Source organism: Gracilinanus agilis, chromosome 6, assembly GCF_016433145.1.
Source record: "Gracilinanus agilis isolate LMUSP501 chromosome 6, AgileGrace, whole genome shotgun sequence".
Classification (NCBI taxonomy): domain Eukaryota; kingdom Metazoa; phylum Chordata; class Mammalia; order Didelphimorphia; family Didelphidae; genus Gracilinanus; species Gracilinanus agilis.
Genome location: NC_058135.1, coordinates 38138111 through 38155328, shown reverse-complemented (window position 1 = coordinate 38155328; position 17218 = coordinate 38138111). Strand labels below are relative to the sequence as shown.

The following is a 17218-nucleotide window of genomic DNA, read 5'->3' as shown; positions in this document are numbered from 1 at the left end:
CATGTGTGTGTATATATACAACTATATGATACACAATGTGCATATATTATATGTACATACACGTGTAATGCATATATGTACACAGTATGTTTATGCACATATAGCCAACATATATTTGTGCATATATAACGTGTATATACACATATATTTGTATATATTGGAAATAATTAATATAATGTAAAAATAATATAAAGTAAATTAAAATAATGCAAATCAACATTTTTATATAATATATGCATTTAACATATATAATGTTTATATATTTAGGATATAATGTATATAATGTGTGTGTGTGTGTGTGTGTGTGTATATACCAAAATACCTTGGACCTTGAGTAAACAATATGACTGTGGGATACTCACATCTATAATATTTCAAACTCTTTTTGGACTGAATTTGAGGGTAAACTTTTATAAATCTCTATTATAAGAAATTAAGTAAATGATTTTTTCTTGAATATTTTCTTAATATAATTTTGAATAATTTTCTTAAATAAATAATTTTCTTCTTATATCTTTTCTTACATAGGAAGAAGAAGAAGAGCCTCTACCTAACAAAAAATGGCCAACAGTAGATGCTTCCTATTATGGAGGTCGAGGAGTTGGAGGAATTAAAAGAATGGAGGTTTGTTTATTTTGTTTTTGATTTTTTTAATTTTAATTTTGAATATTTTCCCATAGTTAAATATTTCATGTTCTTTCCCTCTCCCCCAAACCCCCATAACCTCCCTTAGCCGATGCACAATTCCACTGGGTTTTACATATATCAGGGAATGGAGGTTTGTACTATTTAAAAAGGAAAAAAAAACACAAATGACCTGTAACATGCTTCTGGGACAAAAAATACAGAAAATTCTAATTTTATGTCTCTTCCCTCCATGGTATCACTCTATTAGTTTTAAAATTTTTCATGAAAAAACTGATTTCATTAATTGAAGCATAACACTGCTAATTCCTTTGAATCAAGGACCAAAACAGCAAATACTATGGAAGAAATCACTGTGTAGTATCAGCACAGGGAGGGGATATTTTGGAAATAGGGACATTAAGGAGATACTAAAGGAGCCTGTAAATGTAACAGTACTGATATATCTTCGGAAAAACATGGCAGAAAGAGAGGAATATAGCTTCAAATGTCCACTTCAAGTATGAGAGAGTTTTGTACTTATAAATTGAGAGATATCAAGACTTTTTAACACAGCTTCTGTTAGGGTTATTATAGAATAGAATATGGAGAATTTGGAAGCACAATGTATAATCAATAAGCATTTTCAAGTGCTAATGCTCTAGGTGCTATGTTAGGTGACAGGAGTCAGAGTGGATAAATCAAAACTCATTAGTTTTCCACCAAAACTCACCCCCCTTCCAGACTTCCATATGTCAAAGAAACCCACTATTCTTTCAGGCTCTTATGTTGATAACTTAAGAGTTATCCTTGATTCCTTACTTTCCCTCAAATGACAAAGTCATTTGATTGTCAGATCTTGCCATGTCTACTTTCAAAAAATCTCTTCAATCAGACCCATTTTCAACTTGAACAGACAACAACTTAGTTCAGACCCTTTTGACCTCTTACTTATTGCAACACCCTCCTATTTGGTTCTGTTGCCTCAGCTCTTTCCCTGCTCTTTCTTCCTTCAAGACATATCTTAAGGTTCAGTTTCTACTTTAAGCCTTTCCTGATTCCCAAATTTCTTGTGCCTTCCCTGTAACTAATTAGTATAACTTTGTATGTAATGACCCTAAATTTATATACACATATGCATATATATGTACATTTGTTTCCCTTGATAGGATATAAGAATAGGTATCATTTCATTAGTTGTATTTTTATTCCTAGCATCTAACATTGGTGCCTACCTCATATTGGACCTTTATTGAATGCAAATAATTATATCTATAGCTATGTAGATATCGATATAGTTATAGATAAAAAATAAAGCCCTCTAGGACATCATCCTGAGAGTCAGGAACCTTTGAAACATATTTGCTTTGTTGCTCTGGGCAGTTCATTTAAGTTCTTAGTTCTGGCAATTCTCTAAAATTGATAAATGAGTTACTGATCGGCCTTTGTGGAGGGAATTTTTACAACTGAAGCCCCCATACTAAAATCACTGGTCTAAACAAAAATAATCATGATTTGTTGTATATATGTAGAGTTATATCATAAGAGGATCAATTCAAGAAGCTTGAAAAAGATAAAGCTTAAGTTCTTAATAAATGCTTATTTCCTTCTTTGGGTTCAAAACTGGCCTCAGACACTTTCTAGGTACAATACCCAGGGCAAGTCACTTAATACTGATTGCCTAGCCCTTGCTTACTCTTCTGTCTTTGAATTTATACTAAGACAAAAGCTTAGGGTTTAAAAAAAAAGAACAAGGAAACAGAAAACATGAAGTGGCAGTGAATCTTTCTTTTGGGGGGGGGTGGAGGGAGACAAGTTCATTGTTCTTTGATTCAGAATTTCAATCTTTTATTGTAGTATTTCCAACATATCAGTAATTTCACTTTTTATATAGTATCTTTTCATGAATCATCATGTAATGTGTGAGATAGCATGTCCTAAGTGAATGGAACCCAAACCACTCTTCACTGAAGTTGCAAGCATGCAGTTTTCAAAGTATTTGTATTGGTCCAGAAGAAACAGAATATTTATTCCTCTCTGACATTCTAGTAATGAAGAAATCTCTAAGTTCAAGAAGTCATACGGTGGAAACTTGAACAATCTTGTGGTAGGCTACCTGGACTCCTTTAGAGAAGACCAGGGAGAGTAGGGATGAATAATTTTTCTTCTCATCTCAAATATGTACTTTTCAAGTTTTAAAAGGGAGACTGAAAATAATCCTCTGTTAATATGTTTAAAATGTTAATCTAAGTATTTTTGTAAACAGGTATTCCACAAATGAGAGCCCACAAAAATGCTTACTACATATGAGCGGAGCCCTTAGACTTTTGAAATATTTCTCTCTTGGTGCCTCTTCTTACTTCTCTCTATACTCTTTTGTATGGAGATCTCATCACCTCCCCTAGATTCACTTTTCACCTTTATGCTTATGACTCTTACATCTACTTTTCCAACCCTAACCTCTTGGATGACCTTCAGCTTTGCTTCTCCTACTGTCTATTGGATACCTCAAATTGATTATCTCAGAAACAATTTAAATTCAACACTTTCAAAACCGAACTCATTTTCTGCTCTTTAGTGTGCTTTCTTCCTAATTTATTTATAATAAGCAAAACCCTCCCAGACTCACAAGCTGGGTGTCATTCTCAACTCCTCACTCTACCCTTCATTCTAATTTGTTACCAGGTACTGTTGATTCTTCCTTTATAATATCTTTTTTCCTTCTGAAACTGCTATAGCTGTGTCCTGGCCCTCATAATTCTTCATACTTTTCCAGTGTTCTGATACTTTATGCTGCTCCCTCCTCCAGCCATGCATTTTGTGATCCAGTGATGATGTCCTCATTGATGGTGTTCCTTGAAAAAAGCACTCCATGTCTGACCTCTGGGTATTTCCCTTGTCTGACACTTATATTTGGAATTCCTTCAGGTTCTCTCTAAATACAGCTTTCTACCAATATCCTGTGCAATCTTCCTTAATTCTAATGTCTTCCACCTATTGATTATCTCCAATGTATCTGCAATATAATTCATATATGGTTGTTTACATTTTGCCTCCCCCATTAGGCTCCTTGAGAGCTCTGACTTTTTTTTTATCATTTTTCTATCTCCAAATCTTGAGGCATTTAATTAATATTTGTTGATTGACTAGTCTCAGCCATTGGAATAGAAAAAAAAGCCACTAACCACATACTATCTACCCAAATGCTTAGGCTACCTGGTCCATCTCATTGAGGAAGTGACTTAGGAACAAATGCAGGATTAGATATGACAAGTTTTTTTTTTCCATCTCCCTCCTTCACCAGCCACACAAGATTGTTGTGAAGAGAGTTGGTTTGGCCAAGCCCTCTGGCCTCCTTAATCTTTCTTCCTAGGAAAGAAATTATCTTTCAAATTCTCTGATACCTAATATTGTTTGACATTCACTGCAAAGATTGCTTGGGGAACTCAAGGATTTCCCTTTGTCCTTGGTAGGAAGGAGGCTGAAATGGTTATACTGGCCTTCCCTTTATGCTTTGCTCATCTTCATCCCCTGAACCCCATTGAAACTTGAGTATCCTGATGAAACTGGAGATCTTCTGTTATGATGATAGCCTAGCTACTGGTGACCAATAGCTACATTTATTCAAATTGGGCAGGTGATTTGGATCTTTGGGGCTTTAGGCTTAGATGGGACTGAAGTTCTAATTGTTTTGGCACACTTTTAACAGCATCTCTATAGCATGTCAATCAACTTTTTCCTTATCACCCCCTTATTTTAGCAACCCAAATTTTTCCTGTGTGGTTGTGGCAACAAGTGGGCCCATAGCAAAAGAAAAGTTCTGCCCAGAAGGTAGAATTTAATTACTCCCATACTGGCTAGATGTAGGGTATGGTAGGTCATTGGGGGGAAGGGTTATGAATGCTTCTATCCAGTATACCAAACCAATATATTTTAGGAATTAAACCCCCTCCCTCAAATTCCACCAAAGAACTTCCCAATAATACAGAACTCCCCTCTAATTGATTTAATTTGCAAAAGTAGAACCTCTTTCATCTCCCAAAGTTGATGGAGCTCAGCTACAGGAAGAAATTTTGGTTTTTATGAGTGCATGCCCTTACTAATCTACTGTTCTAATAAGTTACTATTCAAATTTATTCTATTTCCCAAATTTCTTAGGGGTGAAATTCTGCTCATCCTTTATCCTTTCCTTAAGAGTTATAATAGGTGAAGATTGAGACTGTCTTATAAGTAGGCAGATTACCTATACTCATTTTCACTCACCTTTCATTATCTTCTTTTATAGCAGGACTCAAAAGGTTTTCCAGCAAAACTTCAGGATTAGGGGCTGCACTTCCTGCCCAGAACTTTTTAGACGCCACTCCATCTCCATCACCCTTTTTACTTTCTCATTTACTAATATTACACTGTACATTGCATAATAGTTATTTACTTATTATAATCTCAGGTTAGATTCTAAGGTCCTTGAGGAGAGGGTCTAAATGGATTTATGATCTTTTCCACGTTTTTGCTTGCACTAGAAGTAGAAATGGAAGGATAGAAGAAAAGCAAAATTATTTTTCTTAAACCTGTTAGTTCAAACTTAAATTACTTAGAAAAAAACATTTTAAATTAAATCAAATCAACAAAAACAGTATCAAGACATGAGGATTATAAATACTTAGGAATTTAAGAACAAAATATAATGAGCTCCTCAAACTGAGGTTTATATGCTTTGAACTATTGCTGGCTTCTCCCCAGTAATTCTTCTCTAACCCTGTTTTGTGGCAAGCATCTAAACACTATTATAATGGCAATTTGCAGGAAAACAGGATATAAGAATGCTGTGTTATTAACAGCTGCTAAAATAACTCATCAGCAATAAATAATGACTTTATATTTTTGTCCCACTAAACCCGAAGGGGAAAATGCTTATTTCTTTTCTCATAACTTTAAAATTATTTTATTTAAAATTATTTCATTTGCCTCTAAATTCACTACAAATTATAATGAAAGCCAAGTAAAACTGCATACCTCAAATTTCAAATTTCTTGTTTCTCTCTATAGTCAAAGAGCCAAATATACCAATTCTACTGGGGTTTTTCTCTCTTATGGCCTGTCTTCTTTTCCTCCCTCTTTCATCTGTTACTCATTTTTGAAAAATCTCATCTCACTCTTACATCCAAGTTCTCACTAGGAGGTTTTGAATGCAACAACAAACACTGAACTAAAAAAACATGTGACTGTGTGTGTTTGTGTGCATACACAAATGTATACACACATATGTAGAGACCTGTGGAGTGTGAGTGATGCTAGTCTATGAACTGTGTAATCAGGGTCAAGCATACCACCCTCCCAACCCTCAGTCTGTCACTAATGCATCTCTCTCTATATTTGATCTCAACAGGTTCTTCAAAACCACTCTAATGGGGATGATCTGGAATATTTTAAAGATAGACAAAAATCACAAAAACTCTCTTTAAATGGCTTCAGGTTTATTTTAAATTAGGAAATCTCTTCTTCTGTAGATTAAGTTCCTTTTTCCTAATCCCAAACTACAAAGTTAGTGATTTAGGAAAAATAAAACAAACAAACCATTGTCAATCACCATAGAATTTATTAACACTATCAAATATTAAACAAATGTAAGTAAACATTTAAACAAAAAAGGAAAGTACTGTATGGCTGTCAGTCAGAGTTGCGTCTGTGCTGGGAAGGTAGGGGAAAAGAGTCACTGCCTGAACTTTGCTATTGGCTATCAAACTGTTGTTTCAGCCTGTGCCACCCTCTCCTCTACCATGTGTCCATTTTCTCTTCTCTTGCTCACATGCTTCTCTCTCTCTCTCTGTCTCTGTCTTTCACCCTCTCTCCTTCCCTCTCTGCCTCTATCTCTGTCTCTCTGTTTCTGTCTCTCTCTGTCTCTCAACCTCTCTCCCTCCCTCTCTGCCTCCTTTTCCCTCTCTGCCTCTGTCTCTCTGTATCTTTCTTTTTTTGTCTCTCTGTCTCTGTCTGTCTGTCTCTCTCTTTTTCTCTCTCACCTCTCTTTAATCTTTTACCAGTCTAACCTCAGGATTAACTAAAATATCCAGACTCTATTAATTCAAGGTACATCAGTATTCATAGTCTCTGTGATCTTACATTTTGACTAATATTTATATATATATATATATATATATATATATACATATTACATATGTTGCAATATTTGTCTTCTTATTCCCCGGTTGTCAAGTTTTGTCAGTTTTAGATGTGTAAAATCTCTTTTATATTCCCCCTTCTGCCCTCTGACACTACCACAGCCCTAAGGAAACCCCTCACTCCTGGACTTCAGGTTGATCTCTCTTCCTCAAGAATCTCCTTACTTCAAAGTACATTATTTCCCTCTATCATTCAGTAAAAAGCAGTGACTCCCTATCATCTTCAGGATATATAAATATTTAAATATAAATATATAAAATATAAAATATTCTGCTTGACCTTTAAAGGCTTTTGTATCATCTTGCTCCTTCAGGCTTTCCACTGTTCTTAAACTTTATTCCCCTCCACATTCTGTGATCTAGTACACTAGCATTGCATTCTTTGCACTAGACATTCTATTTTTTTCATGCTTTTTATTCTTGGAATATTCTTTCTCATTTCAGACTCTTGTCTTCCATGACATCTTTTAAGTCTCAGCACATATATACCATTCGTTTTAAGAAGTCTTTCCCAGACCCGTTTAATACTAATGCATTCCTTCTGATATTATCTACATTTTATCCTGTTTATATGTAGCTATTTGCATGTTATCTCTTTCTTAAGACTGTTAGTTTTTTGTTTTTTGTTTTTTGAGATCAAGGACTCTTTATTTTCTTTTTATCCCCATTACTTAGCACAGTGCCTGGAAGGTACTTAATAGGTATTTAATAGGTGCTTAATAAATAATTGTTGACTTGGACTCTGTCTGAATTATTTACTATTCCCTAGCTGATTCAATCATAAAACTCTTTAATAGCTAAGCTCCCACTGTTGTTGAGTTGTTTTTCAGTCATTTTTCTATCATGTTCAACTCTTTTTGACCCTGTTTGGGGTTTCCTTAGCAAAGATGCTACAATAGTTTTCCATTTACTTCTCCAACTCATTTTACAGATGAGGAAATTGAGGCAAAAGGGTAAAGTGATTAGCTCAGAATCACACAACTAGTGTCAGAGGCCAGATTTGAACTAAGGAAGATGAGTTTGATTCCAAACCCTATACTATGTCACCAAGTTGCCTGAGGTTCCAACTAGCTGTTACTCTATGGACCTTGTTTTCTTTAGAAGTTTTAGGAATTTTAGAATTGGAATTTAGAATTTTAGAATTTAGAACAGTAAACTATGCTATCCTACTCTGAATATGGTGAAGTAAAATTTTATGGGAGTAGATGGTTGCTATAAATGACTTTGATGTGGAAAATTAAATGTCACCATTCAGATTTGGTTTCCTTAAAATATTTATTATCTTTCATTCATATATGTATGTGTATGTGGGTGTGTATGTGTGCAAATGTCGATATAAAACACCTTTTTTATTCAATTTGTAATTTTATTATTTACTCTTTTTTGAGGTAATGAATTTCTTAAGTTTACTTTCTATACAAAATGTACTGCTTCTTTTAAAACCACTATTTTTAGGCTTTGTGGGGATAACTGGCTCAATAGTCCTTGACTTTCATTTTGTAATCCAATTTAATCCTCACATTAGACTTTACCTATATTAGTTTCATATATATAGTACTATAATTTGAAGGGAAATGTCATTTCTTTGGAAAGGAAGCCATTTGCTATCACCTAACAGTTTTGAAGAATTTAAAGAGCATCTTAATGACCTCATTAAAAAAAACACTATTAAAGTACAAGTGATCACACTGAAAGGTAGAGATTCATTTTAATGGATTAACAAGGGTCCACTCAAAAATGAAAAGAAATAAAGATAAAGGTAATATATATTATATAAAAATAATATAATAAAGTTAGGAATTGTTCTTTCTGTGAAATATAGCTAGGAATAAAATACATATAATATAATATGAAATACATAGTGAAAATAATGGATTCCTTCAAGTCACATTATTTGAATTCATACTGCATATTCTTTTGACCTATAAGTAATTATCCTCTTTTATATAATTATAACTTTAAGGAGTATAATACTTGGAAATATCAAATACATGGAACTACTTCAGGGCGTTTGTTATTGCCAATAATCAGGACCTAGCAGAGTATTTGTATCATCTTCTGCTGACTGTGGTCCTTAAAATACTTATATTTTATGCACACATGCACACACTCTTACATGTGTATATTTAAAATCCTTAAAACATTTTTAAAAATTACAACTTCTTCCCACCTGTTGAATTTAGCCCATCTCTTTATTCCTCAGAGTTCTGACAGTTCTTTGTTAATCTACATATCTTTAATATTGTAGAATACCATTTTATTAAATAGTATAGTCAACATTAATTCAGCTCTATGGTATGTATATAAGGATTCTCTGATAAAATCCTTTATTATAGAGCAATAAGATAGAAGTTTCTTGATGGCAGAGATTGTTTCATTTCTCTAGGTATTCCTAATGTCGATTACAGTGCCCAACACACACTTTTTGCCAGATTGATTGATGGAGGTCTCTGGACCCCTGATCTGTACAAAATTCCCCTATGGGATCATCAGAATCAATTCCCACTGAAAGAAGACCCTTTTAAAATTTGTCTTCTGCATATAAGCACTTAGCGCATATTGACAAGAAGCATAGTGTCTGCTGCTTTAAAAAGTGAGCAGACACGATGACATCCTCTCACACAGAGAGATTGAGTGTAGCTCCTGAAACATCAATTTTAAGGAAAGATTCCATATGTAGTAAATCATAGACATATTCATAGATATATGTGTCACCCTTGAAGACCCTGAATCTGAATCAGGGAAAAGTGAAAACAATTTGATTGTTATTTCCTTTATATTTAATTTCAAAAAAATATACGTGAAATTATGCTCCATTCTTTGATGGAAAATAAGAGAATCACAGTATCTAAGGTTTGAAAAGAACCCCAGAAGCCATCTGATCCACACTATCCGTATGAAACTTCATTCCCATCAGATCTCTTGATAAATGTAGACAATAAATAAATAATTAAGCATTTATTAACTTCTTGCTATATTCCAGGAACCATGCTAAGTTGATAGGATTCCAAAGATAAAACCAGCTCTTTCATTTAAAGAACTTAGCATTCCTTGAGGGAGAGGCAGCATGTATATAAATAGATACTTAAAAAAGCTATATTCAATATAAATGGAGATTAACTATAGTTAGAAAAAGCCTCTTGTTAAAAATATGGCATTTCAAGTGAGTCTTGAAGGAAACAGATTCTAGGAGGAAGATTTGAAGAGGGAGAATATTTTAAGTGAAGTACAGCTAATGCAGATATGTGGAAGGAAGAAGGGAATGAAAGAAGAAAGGGAAGGAAGGAAGGGGAAGGAAAAAAGAAAGAAGGAAGGAAGGGAGAGGGAGGGAGGGATGGAAAGAAAGAAGGGAAATAAAGAAGAAGAAAGAGTTAAGTTCTTTGAGGGAAGGAAGTGTTTTTTATTCATCTTTGGATCCCCATCACTCAGCATAGCACCTGGTACAAAGTAAGTAGTTAATAAATGTTTACTGATTAATTATTGTTTACATGTTTTCAAGTATGTTTCAATACTTCTTGCAGGGAAGGAAAAATGAAATAAATGAAGGAAACAATCACTTATTAAGCTCCCACTATGTACCAAGTGCTTTGTTTAGTACTTTACAAATATTATCTTCTTTGATCCTCACAACAATCATAGAAAGGGAATACTATTAAGATATCCATTTTTTGTTGGGAAAACTGAGGCAGACAGAACTCAAAATCTTTGCTCAGGGCTGGTAAGTGTCTGAAGCCAGATTTAAACTCAGGTCTTCAAGACTCCATTCATCGATATAAATATAGGAGGAATATTTGAGTTTAGGTTCTAATTAGATTCATTTTTTCACTATGATATGAACAACCAACCACCTATTGGGCATCAGGAACCTCTACTTTATGAGGTGCTGTTGTTCATCCAAAAACATCTATTTTTTTTCTTCAGGTTCGTTGGGGTGATAAAGGTTCTACTGAAGAAGGTGCAAGGTTAGAAAAAGCCAAAAATGCTGTGGTGACAATTCCTGAAGAAACAGAAGAACCTGTCAGACCTAGACCACCTCGGCCCAAACCTACATACCAGGCCACTCAGACGAAGTGGTACACTCCAATCAAGGTAACTGAATCTGCCATCCAGCCTCACCTAGGCCCAATGCATACGCAAGGGTTCATTTTCATTTAGCTAGTGTTTTCTGTTGGATGAATTTGTTTTAAAAACCTTAACCATATGTAGCTCTGGTGTCAGAGAGGCTTATGGTGCAAGAAGTCTAGGAATATTTTTGGAAAGTATTCAACAATTCTGGCTCAGACTCCTACTCAAAAATCCCTGAAAAGTATCCAAATTGGACAAGCCAATATACTAGCTAGAATGCCACACTTTCAAATATGCTCGCCATATTTATAAAAATTGTATAAGTTTTTATTACAAATTATCATAAATATTAGAAATATTAGTTCATAAGTCATATATTTTTATTTAAAATTTTATTAAGAAGGAAAGAAGAATCAAAGAATATTGTATACTCTCTAGTAGGTGAATTATGTTACATGCCCAGTTCCCACAAAGTTCCTTAGTAAGTTTTCCTCATTTTTATATGCAGTGGCCCCTTTTACAGCTGATGCCTCTGTCCATTTCTCAGATGTCTACAGCTACATTTTCTCACCTGTGTTCTGCCACATCCACTACAAAATTCCTTTTCCCAGTTACAGTTGACATTATACACTGCGAGTTTAAGGAGGACCTCTCTTACTTTGGACCTCTCCTACAAAAACTCATGGCTCTGTCAACTTGCCATCCCACTTTCTGCAGCTCATTGAGGAATAGGGGTAGAATATAGGTACTCTGTTCTGGGAGGAATTTTCTTTCCCAATTGTGTTATGTAAAAGTTCAAAATATAGACTCCATATTCCAGTGACCTAAAATCTTCTCATCCTTCATTCCATGATACTAACAATAAGCATTGTACATCCAAGAAATTTCTTTCTTCCTTCCATCTTCCCACAGTGGGCTAAACAGGTAAGCAAAACTACTAGACCTAACAATCTTTCCTAACATTCAGCAACTATAGTCCCTTCTCTCCCCAATGAAGGCAAGGAGGAGAATTTCCTTATTTATAATCAGGGCTAGGATTAATCATTATAATTATATAATATTCCATTTTGTTTTGTTCTTTATATTGAAATTAATGTATTTTTTATTTCTTTTTTGCCTTAGTTCATGAGTCTTCTTCTGAATCTATTGTTTGAATGAACAACAAAAAACTGAAAATATTTGTTAAACATCAACATTTGTGTGGAAATTAGTTGAGCCATGCAGTAATTTTGATGTGGTTTCATTTTGTTGTTGATGTGTACTCCTAAGCTGACTCAGAATATCTGTCAGCAAATTAAACTGGATTAAGCTGATTTTCTTTAGCTTTCATTAGTTTTTTTGTTAGTTGAGTTCTGCATTTTATGTCACATAAACATGTCTCCTTGCTTTTATCTGTTTGTTTTTTATTATGTGGTTTTTCAGAGGAACTATTAATATAGCTCCTTGAAGTAATCTTCAAGAAAACTGTTGATATGGGGAAAGCAAACTTTTCAAGGATCTTTTGAGTCCACAGTGAAATGGGACCATTTATACAGAAGCATAAATGAAACTGTGGTCATCTGTGAAAAACAATTCCAAGAACTGAGTAAACATTACTGTTACAAAATAACATTGGAAAACATCTTGGAAATCATCAGAAGGACATGAGAATTGAAGGAGATAGTCCTGAGGTTTGAATAATAGTAAGGATACTATTTTTAATAAAGAAAATATGCTAAATATTTCTGTGAAGAAAAATTGCTTGTCATTGGCAAGATAGTTCAAAGAATGGAAGGGATTAAAATGATGACTAGATCTGCAATTGCAATGATACAGGAAACACCTGGGAAAAGAAATTATCCCTAAGTCAGCATTTTCCTTACCATTTATCTTAGAGTTGCCTGTTGTACTGAGAGTGTAACAGCCAAATCTAGGGTCATGTAACCAGTATGCATCAGAGATAGAACTTAAACTCAGTTCTTCTGGCTCCAAGATGAGCTCTCTATCTGCTGTTAAATAATAGGAAAAGTTAATATTTCTGACAAAACTAATTTTTTTTAATTCAAGGCTATTCTAAAACTATTATTGAAGAAATACAGAAGACATTGTAAGATCTGGGTATTTTCATCAACTATAAAGTATTCACCCTCCAAAAAATGTCCTTTAAAAAAATTCCAGCAGACCTAGGAGATTTGTCCCTAAAGAAGGAATATTTAATTCTTATATAAATACGTTGATGTTCTGAGAAGCAGAATTTTTCTAAAATTATAGATGTTCTTAAACGATTTTGCAACATGAAAGGTTAATGAGTTTATCAGATTCCCAAGTCATGTGTCTAAGAAGATGAAGGATTAGCCATTTTCTCCAGACCTTACTAATGTCAAAAAAAAGTTCCACAGATATTACTATAACAGCTATAATCACAGGAAAAGAAAACAAAAAGCTTAATAAGGTAATAGATTTATGAGTCAGTAGTTGAAAACTCAAATCACTAGTGCTAACTCATTTTATATTTCTTCCCTACCAGACACCATGCATTTACAGAGCACAGAAACCAAGACAATGGTGTGTGCTTTGGGATCCCTTCAAGATTTTGCTTCCTCATGCAATCTCTGCCTGCACATGTCACCTTGCCCTTACCCCAGCAATCTGTTGCAACAAGCAGTGGGGATCCAAGATTTGCCTAAGCACTTATATAAGAGGGAATGATATAGGAGTCAAGACCATGTTCTGATAGATATAGCCCATAGGTTATCTCAAGGAAGCAGAAACTCTACCCAGAAGACCCACTTTATCTCCATCTGAGCACTAAAAAATGTCAGATGTTGACTCAGCCTATTTAAAGAGAACTAAAAACAGAAGGAAATGAGATAGGGATCTAGTGAATAGATGTACACTAGGCCTGATGGAAAGAGGACTGGTATCAAGCTGAAGGGATATTTTCTTCCTAGAAGCAGGAACCAAGGTTAGTGAAAAATGAATTCTCTAACTTAGAAAGAGGCTGAGGTTATTTTGAGGTCACCCTTAAGAGAAAACTCACCATCAAAGGGGAAAAAGTCAGAAAGTAAGTAATAAGAGAATAAACTAAACACAAAAACAAATAGAACAACCTTTAAAACCCTAAAATCACCAATAATCTTAAATGGAAGTAAATTCAGTTAAAAACCTTAATAATCAAAGAAATTAAGTCAACAGGAAAGATATTTATGTTTATATCCATATCTATCTATGTATACAGATAGTTTAGATATGTAGATGCTCAGAATTTCCTAAAAGTTTTATTAAAAATAAGGATTAGAATTGTACTAAGATTTTTAAGCCATGCTCATGTGGGTGTGGGTGTTTGTTTCCAATAACTATTTCATAACTCACTAACAGTTCTCAAAAGAAGAAGTGGAAACTATTATCAACATATTAAAGAATGCTCCCAATTATTAATAATAAGAAAAATGACAAGAATCCTAAGATGTAATTTCCATGCACAAAAGTGTGGCAAAGATGAAGAATTATCAATTTTACAATATTTGTGGGAAAGATAGAAACTGTAGTGCATTTCATGTAGAGCTTGGGTCAGTAATATTATTTTAGAAAATGATTTGGAATTATCCTAATAAAGTGACTGAAATGTCTATACACATTGATTCAAAGATTCCACTACTGGGAATATATACCAAAGAAATCGCTGATAGGAAGTATTAATATACAGCAAAATAATTATAGCATCACCGTTTCATGATATCATAGAATTGGAAATAAAGTAGATGCCTACTGACCAAATTGTGGTATTTAAGTGTGATGAAATATTACTGTGCTCTAAGAAATGACAGATATGATGAATTCAGATATATAGATGTTATCATTAATTCCCATTTTACAGTTGACAAAACTGAGGCTAATAGCAGTAAAGTGACTTGCCCTAGCTATCTCAGTATTATTTATTAGAAGCAGTGACTGACTTGATAAGTTCTTTTTGCTTGAGGGTAGGGGTGATGAGAAAGTGAATGACAATGAACCCAAGGAGAACAAAAAACAAGAAGGGAGAAGCAGAACCTTCAAATGATCCATTCTTAATCAAGTAATTTCTTAGGGTTGGTTTGAGATGAGTTTCACAGAGCCAAGGAAATCAACAATAAAAATAGGAAATGATTGGTATTGTCTGTTAAGGAGCAGGAGTAATGATAGGTTGAAATTTTCTTAATGAATTGATTTTTTTCTTCACAAGTAAGTCAGAGCCAGTATATTTCAGAGGCAGTGCAATATTTTATATATATTTAATTTCACCTTTTTTGAGCCATTCATTTAACAAAGATTAATTATTTGCTATGTATTAGTTACTAAATGATGTTTCTGTCATTACAGGGTCGGCTTGATGCACTCTGGGCTTTGTTACGTCGGCAGTATGACAGAGTTTCTTTGATGCGACCTCAGGAAGGAGATGAGGTTTGTATTTGTGATGGTCTTGGTCCAAATGTGAATAGTGATTATTTCAGTGTTGTACATGCTGCAAAATTCCAAGTTCTCATTTTATCTATGAAAGGAATATGTTCTAACATGACACTCATTAATGAGTGATCATACAATATTAATGGGGAAATTGAATCACTAAGTTCTTGCACCTTAAAATATACACTTAAATATTTTGGCACCAAATATAATGATGTATCCAAGAAATTTAAGTACACTCATTGAGTTAACTTTTTGTCATTGAAGGCACAGGGGTCTTTGAAAATTTGACCAATATATACTTCTTTGCTTTCTCTTGTCCTGTTTTAGGATTGAAAATTTTTTGTTTAATGAAATTTGTTTAATGACTTCTGAAATATAATGCTAAATATATTTTTAAGTATAAGAGAGGTCATTTGAATCTAGAATAATTTAACATTACTAAAGATTTATGATATTGAGGTGAATTCATTTTGCATTTATTTATTTGTCTTCTGAGGTGTTTTTTTTCATTATGTTATCAAAACTGGATGTTATTCTTTTAAAGGTGGCAGAATTAAATTGAGTTAATTTAGCATGATAATTATAGACAGTAGTTTTTAAAATTATGTATGAATTTCCCAGAACATAGAATAATGCCTCCCTTTCATAGAGTTTATTCTCCCACCAATTACAATCTTTCTAAAGTATCCCCGAGAGCCAGCAAAATAGCCACTTAGAATACCTGTAGGAATTCACTCAGCACCCTGTGAAGGAGCTTCTTGCATTATTGGATAACTCTAATTAGGAAATTCTATTTTTTCATCCATTTGTTCTCAGTCCCTCCTTTCAGAGGAACTTAGAATGTATTCAAAGATATCTAACATGATTTTTTAGTCTTTTATACTGCATATACATGAAAAGTGTTAGTTTTCTTCTGTCGTTTCTAAATTATGATTGCTTGACTCCTTTATCAGCATCCTCTGAATACTTTCTACTTTGCCAAAGCCTTTAAATTGTGGCACGTATAATTGTTGTCTGACAATCGTAGAGTATGATGATACTATTGTTTTCCACATTTCAGATAGTGTATTCTATCAATGCAGCCTGAGATGGCAGTAGTTTTCTTGGCACTCATATTGGCCTATTGTTTCCAAAATCTTTTTTCCCTTTTTTTTTTTAAGAAAACATTTCACATTTTTTTGTCCTTTTCCATCATTTTTCAAATATTTCTTACTGTTTAAAAGACTACATTTACAAATTCTCTAAGCAACCTTGAATGCATTTTTCTTGGTCTGAAGACTGCTAACAATATTAAGAAAATTCAAGATAAATTACAGGCATTAGATATATTAGATATTTAATGTGGGTTGGACATTTAGCATTACTCGAGCTGAAAAGCTAATACTGAACAGGTTTTTCCTCTTTCACAAAGGTTTTTGTAAAGATGCACATAAAGAAATCCTAACTTGAATTTCAAAATTTCAGTTTGGCTGGATGCAGTATTTTCTAAAACTTCACTAAAAAGAAAGACTTGATTGATACATTAAATATTTTTAGAAAACAAAGCCACACCCTTTAGCAACATTTTTATTAATTGTTGGAAATGAATTGCAGATGTGCTTTTGTGTTGTATTTCATATTTTTGATGAACATGTAAAGCTAAACGTGTTAATGAGTTTTGTGTTGAAAGTCTTGGATATTATCTCATTTCATGAATTGATTGCAAATCGCCGTTATTATGGGATAATATGATATTTTGGAAGAAATATGCTTTAATATCAGGCTATGATGAATCAAGCATATTTGTTATTTTCAACTACCTTAGATTTTATAGTTGTTAAGACTATCTGATGTGGGTTAGATGACTGTTTTTCCAAGTAAAAGTAATTCCTGATAATAGACATCCAACTCAATTTAGCTAATAGTGAGCGTGGAGCACCATCTAGACA

General features: G+C 33.6%; 1 protein-coding gene across 1 annotated transcript in view; it reads left to right on the top strand.

Moving 5' to 3' along the window:
* Positions 1 to 17218, top strand: part of ANTXR2 (ANTXR cell adhesion molecule 2) — a 255604-nt gene that overhangs the window by 144332 nt on the left and 94054 nt on the right. Inside the window, exons 13-15 of the mRNA XM_044681488.1 lie at positions 529 to 624; positions 10722 to 10889; positions 15204 to 15284. Of these exons, the coding sequence (XP_044537423.1) occupies positions 529 to 624; positions 10722 to 10889; positions 15204 to 15284 (345 nt within the window). The remainder of the gene's footprint in view (positions 1 to 528; positions 625 to 10721; positions 10890 to 15203; positions 15285 to 17218) is intronic.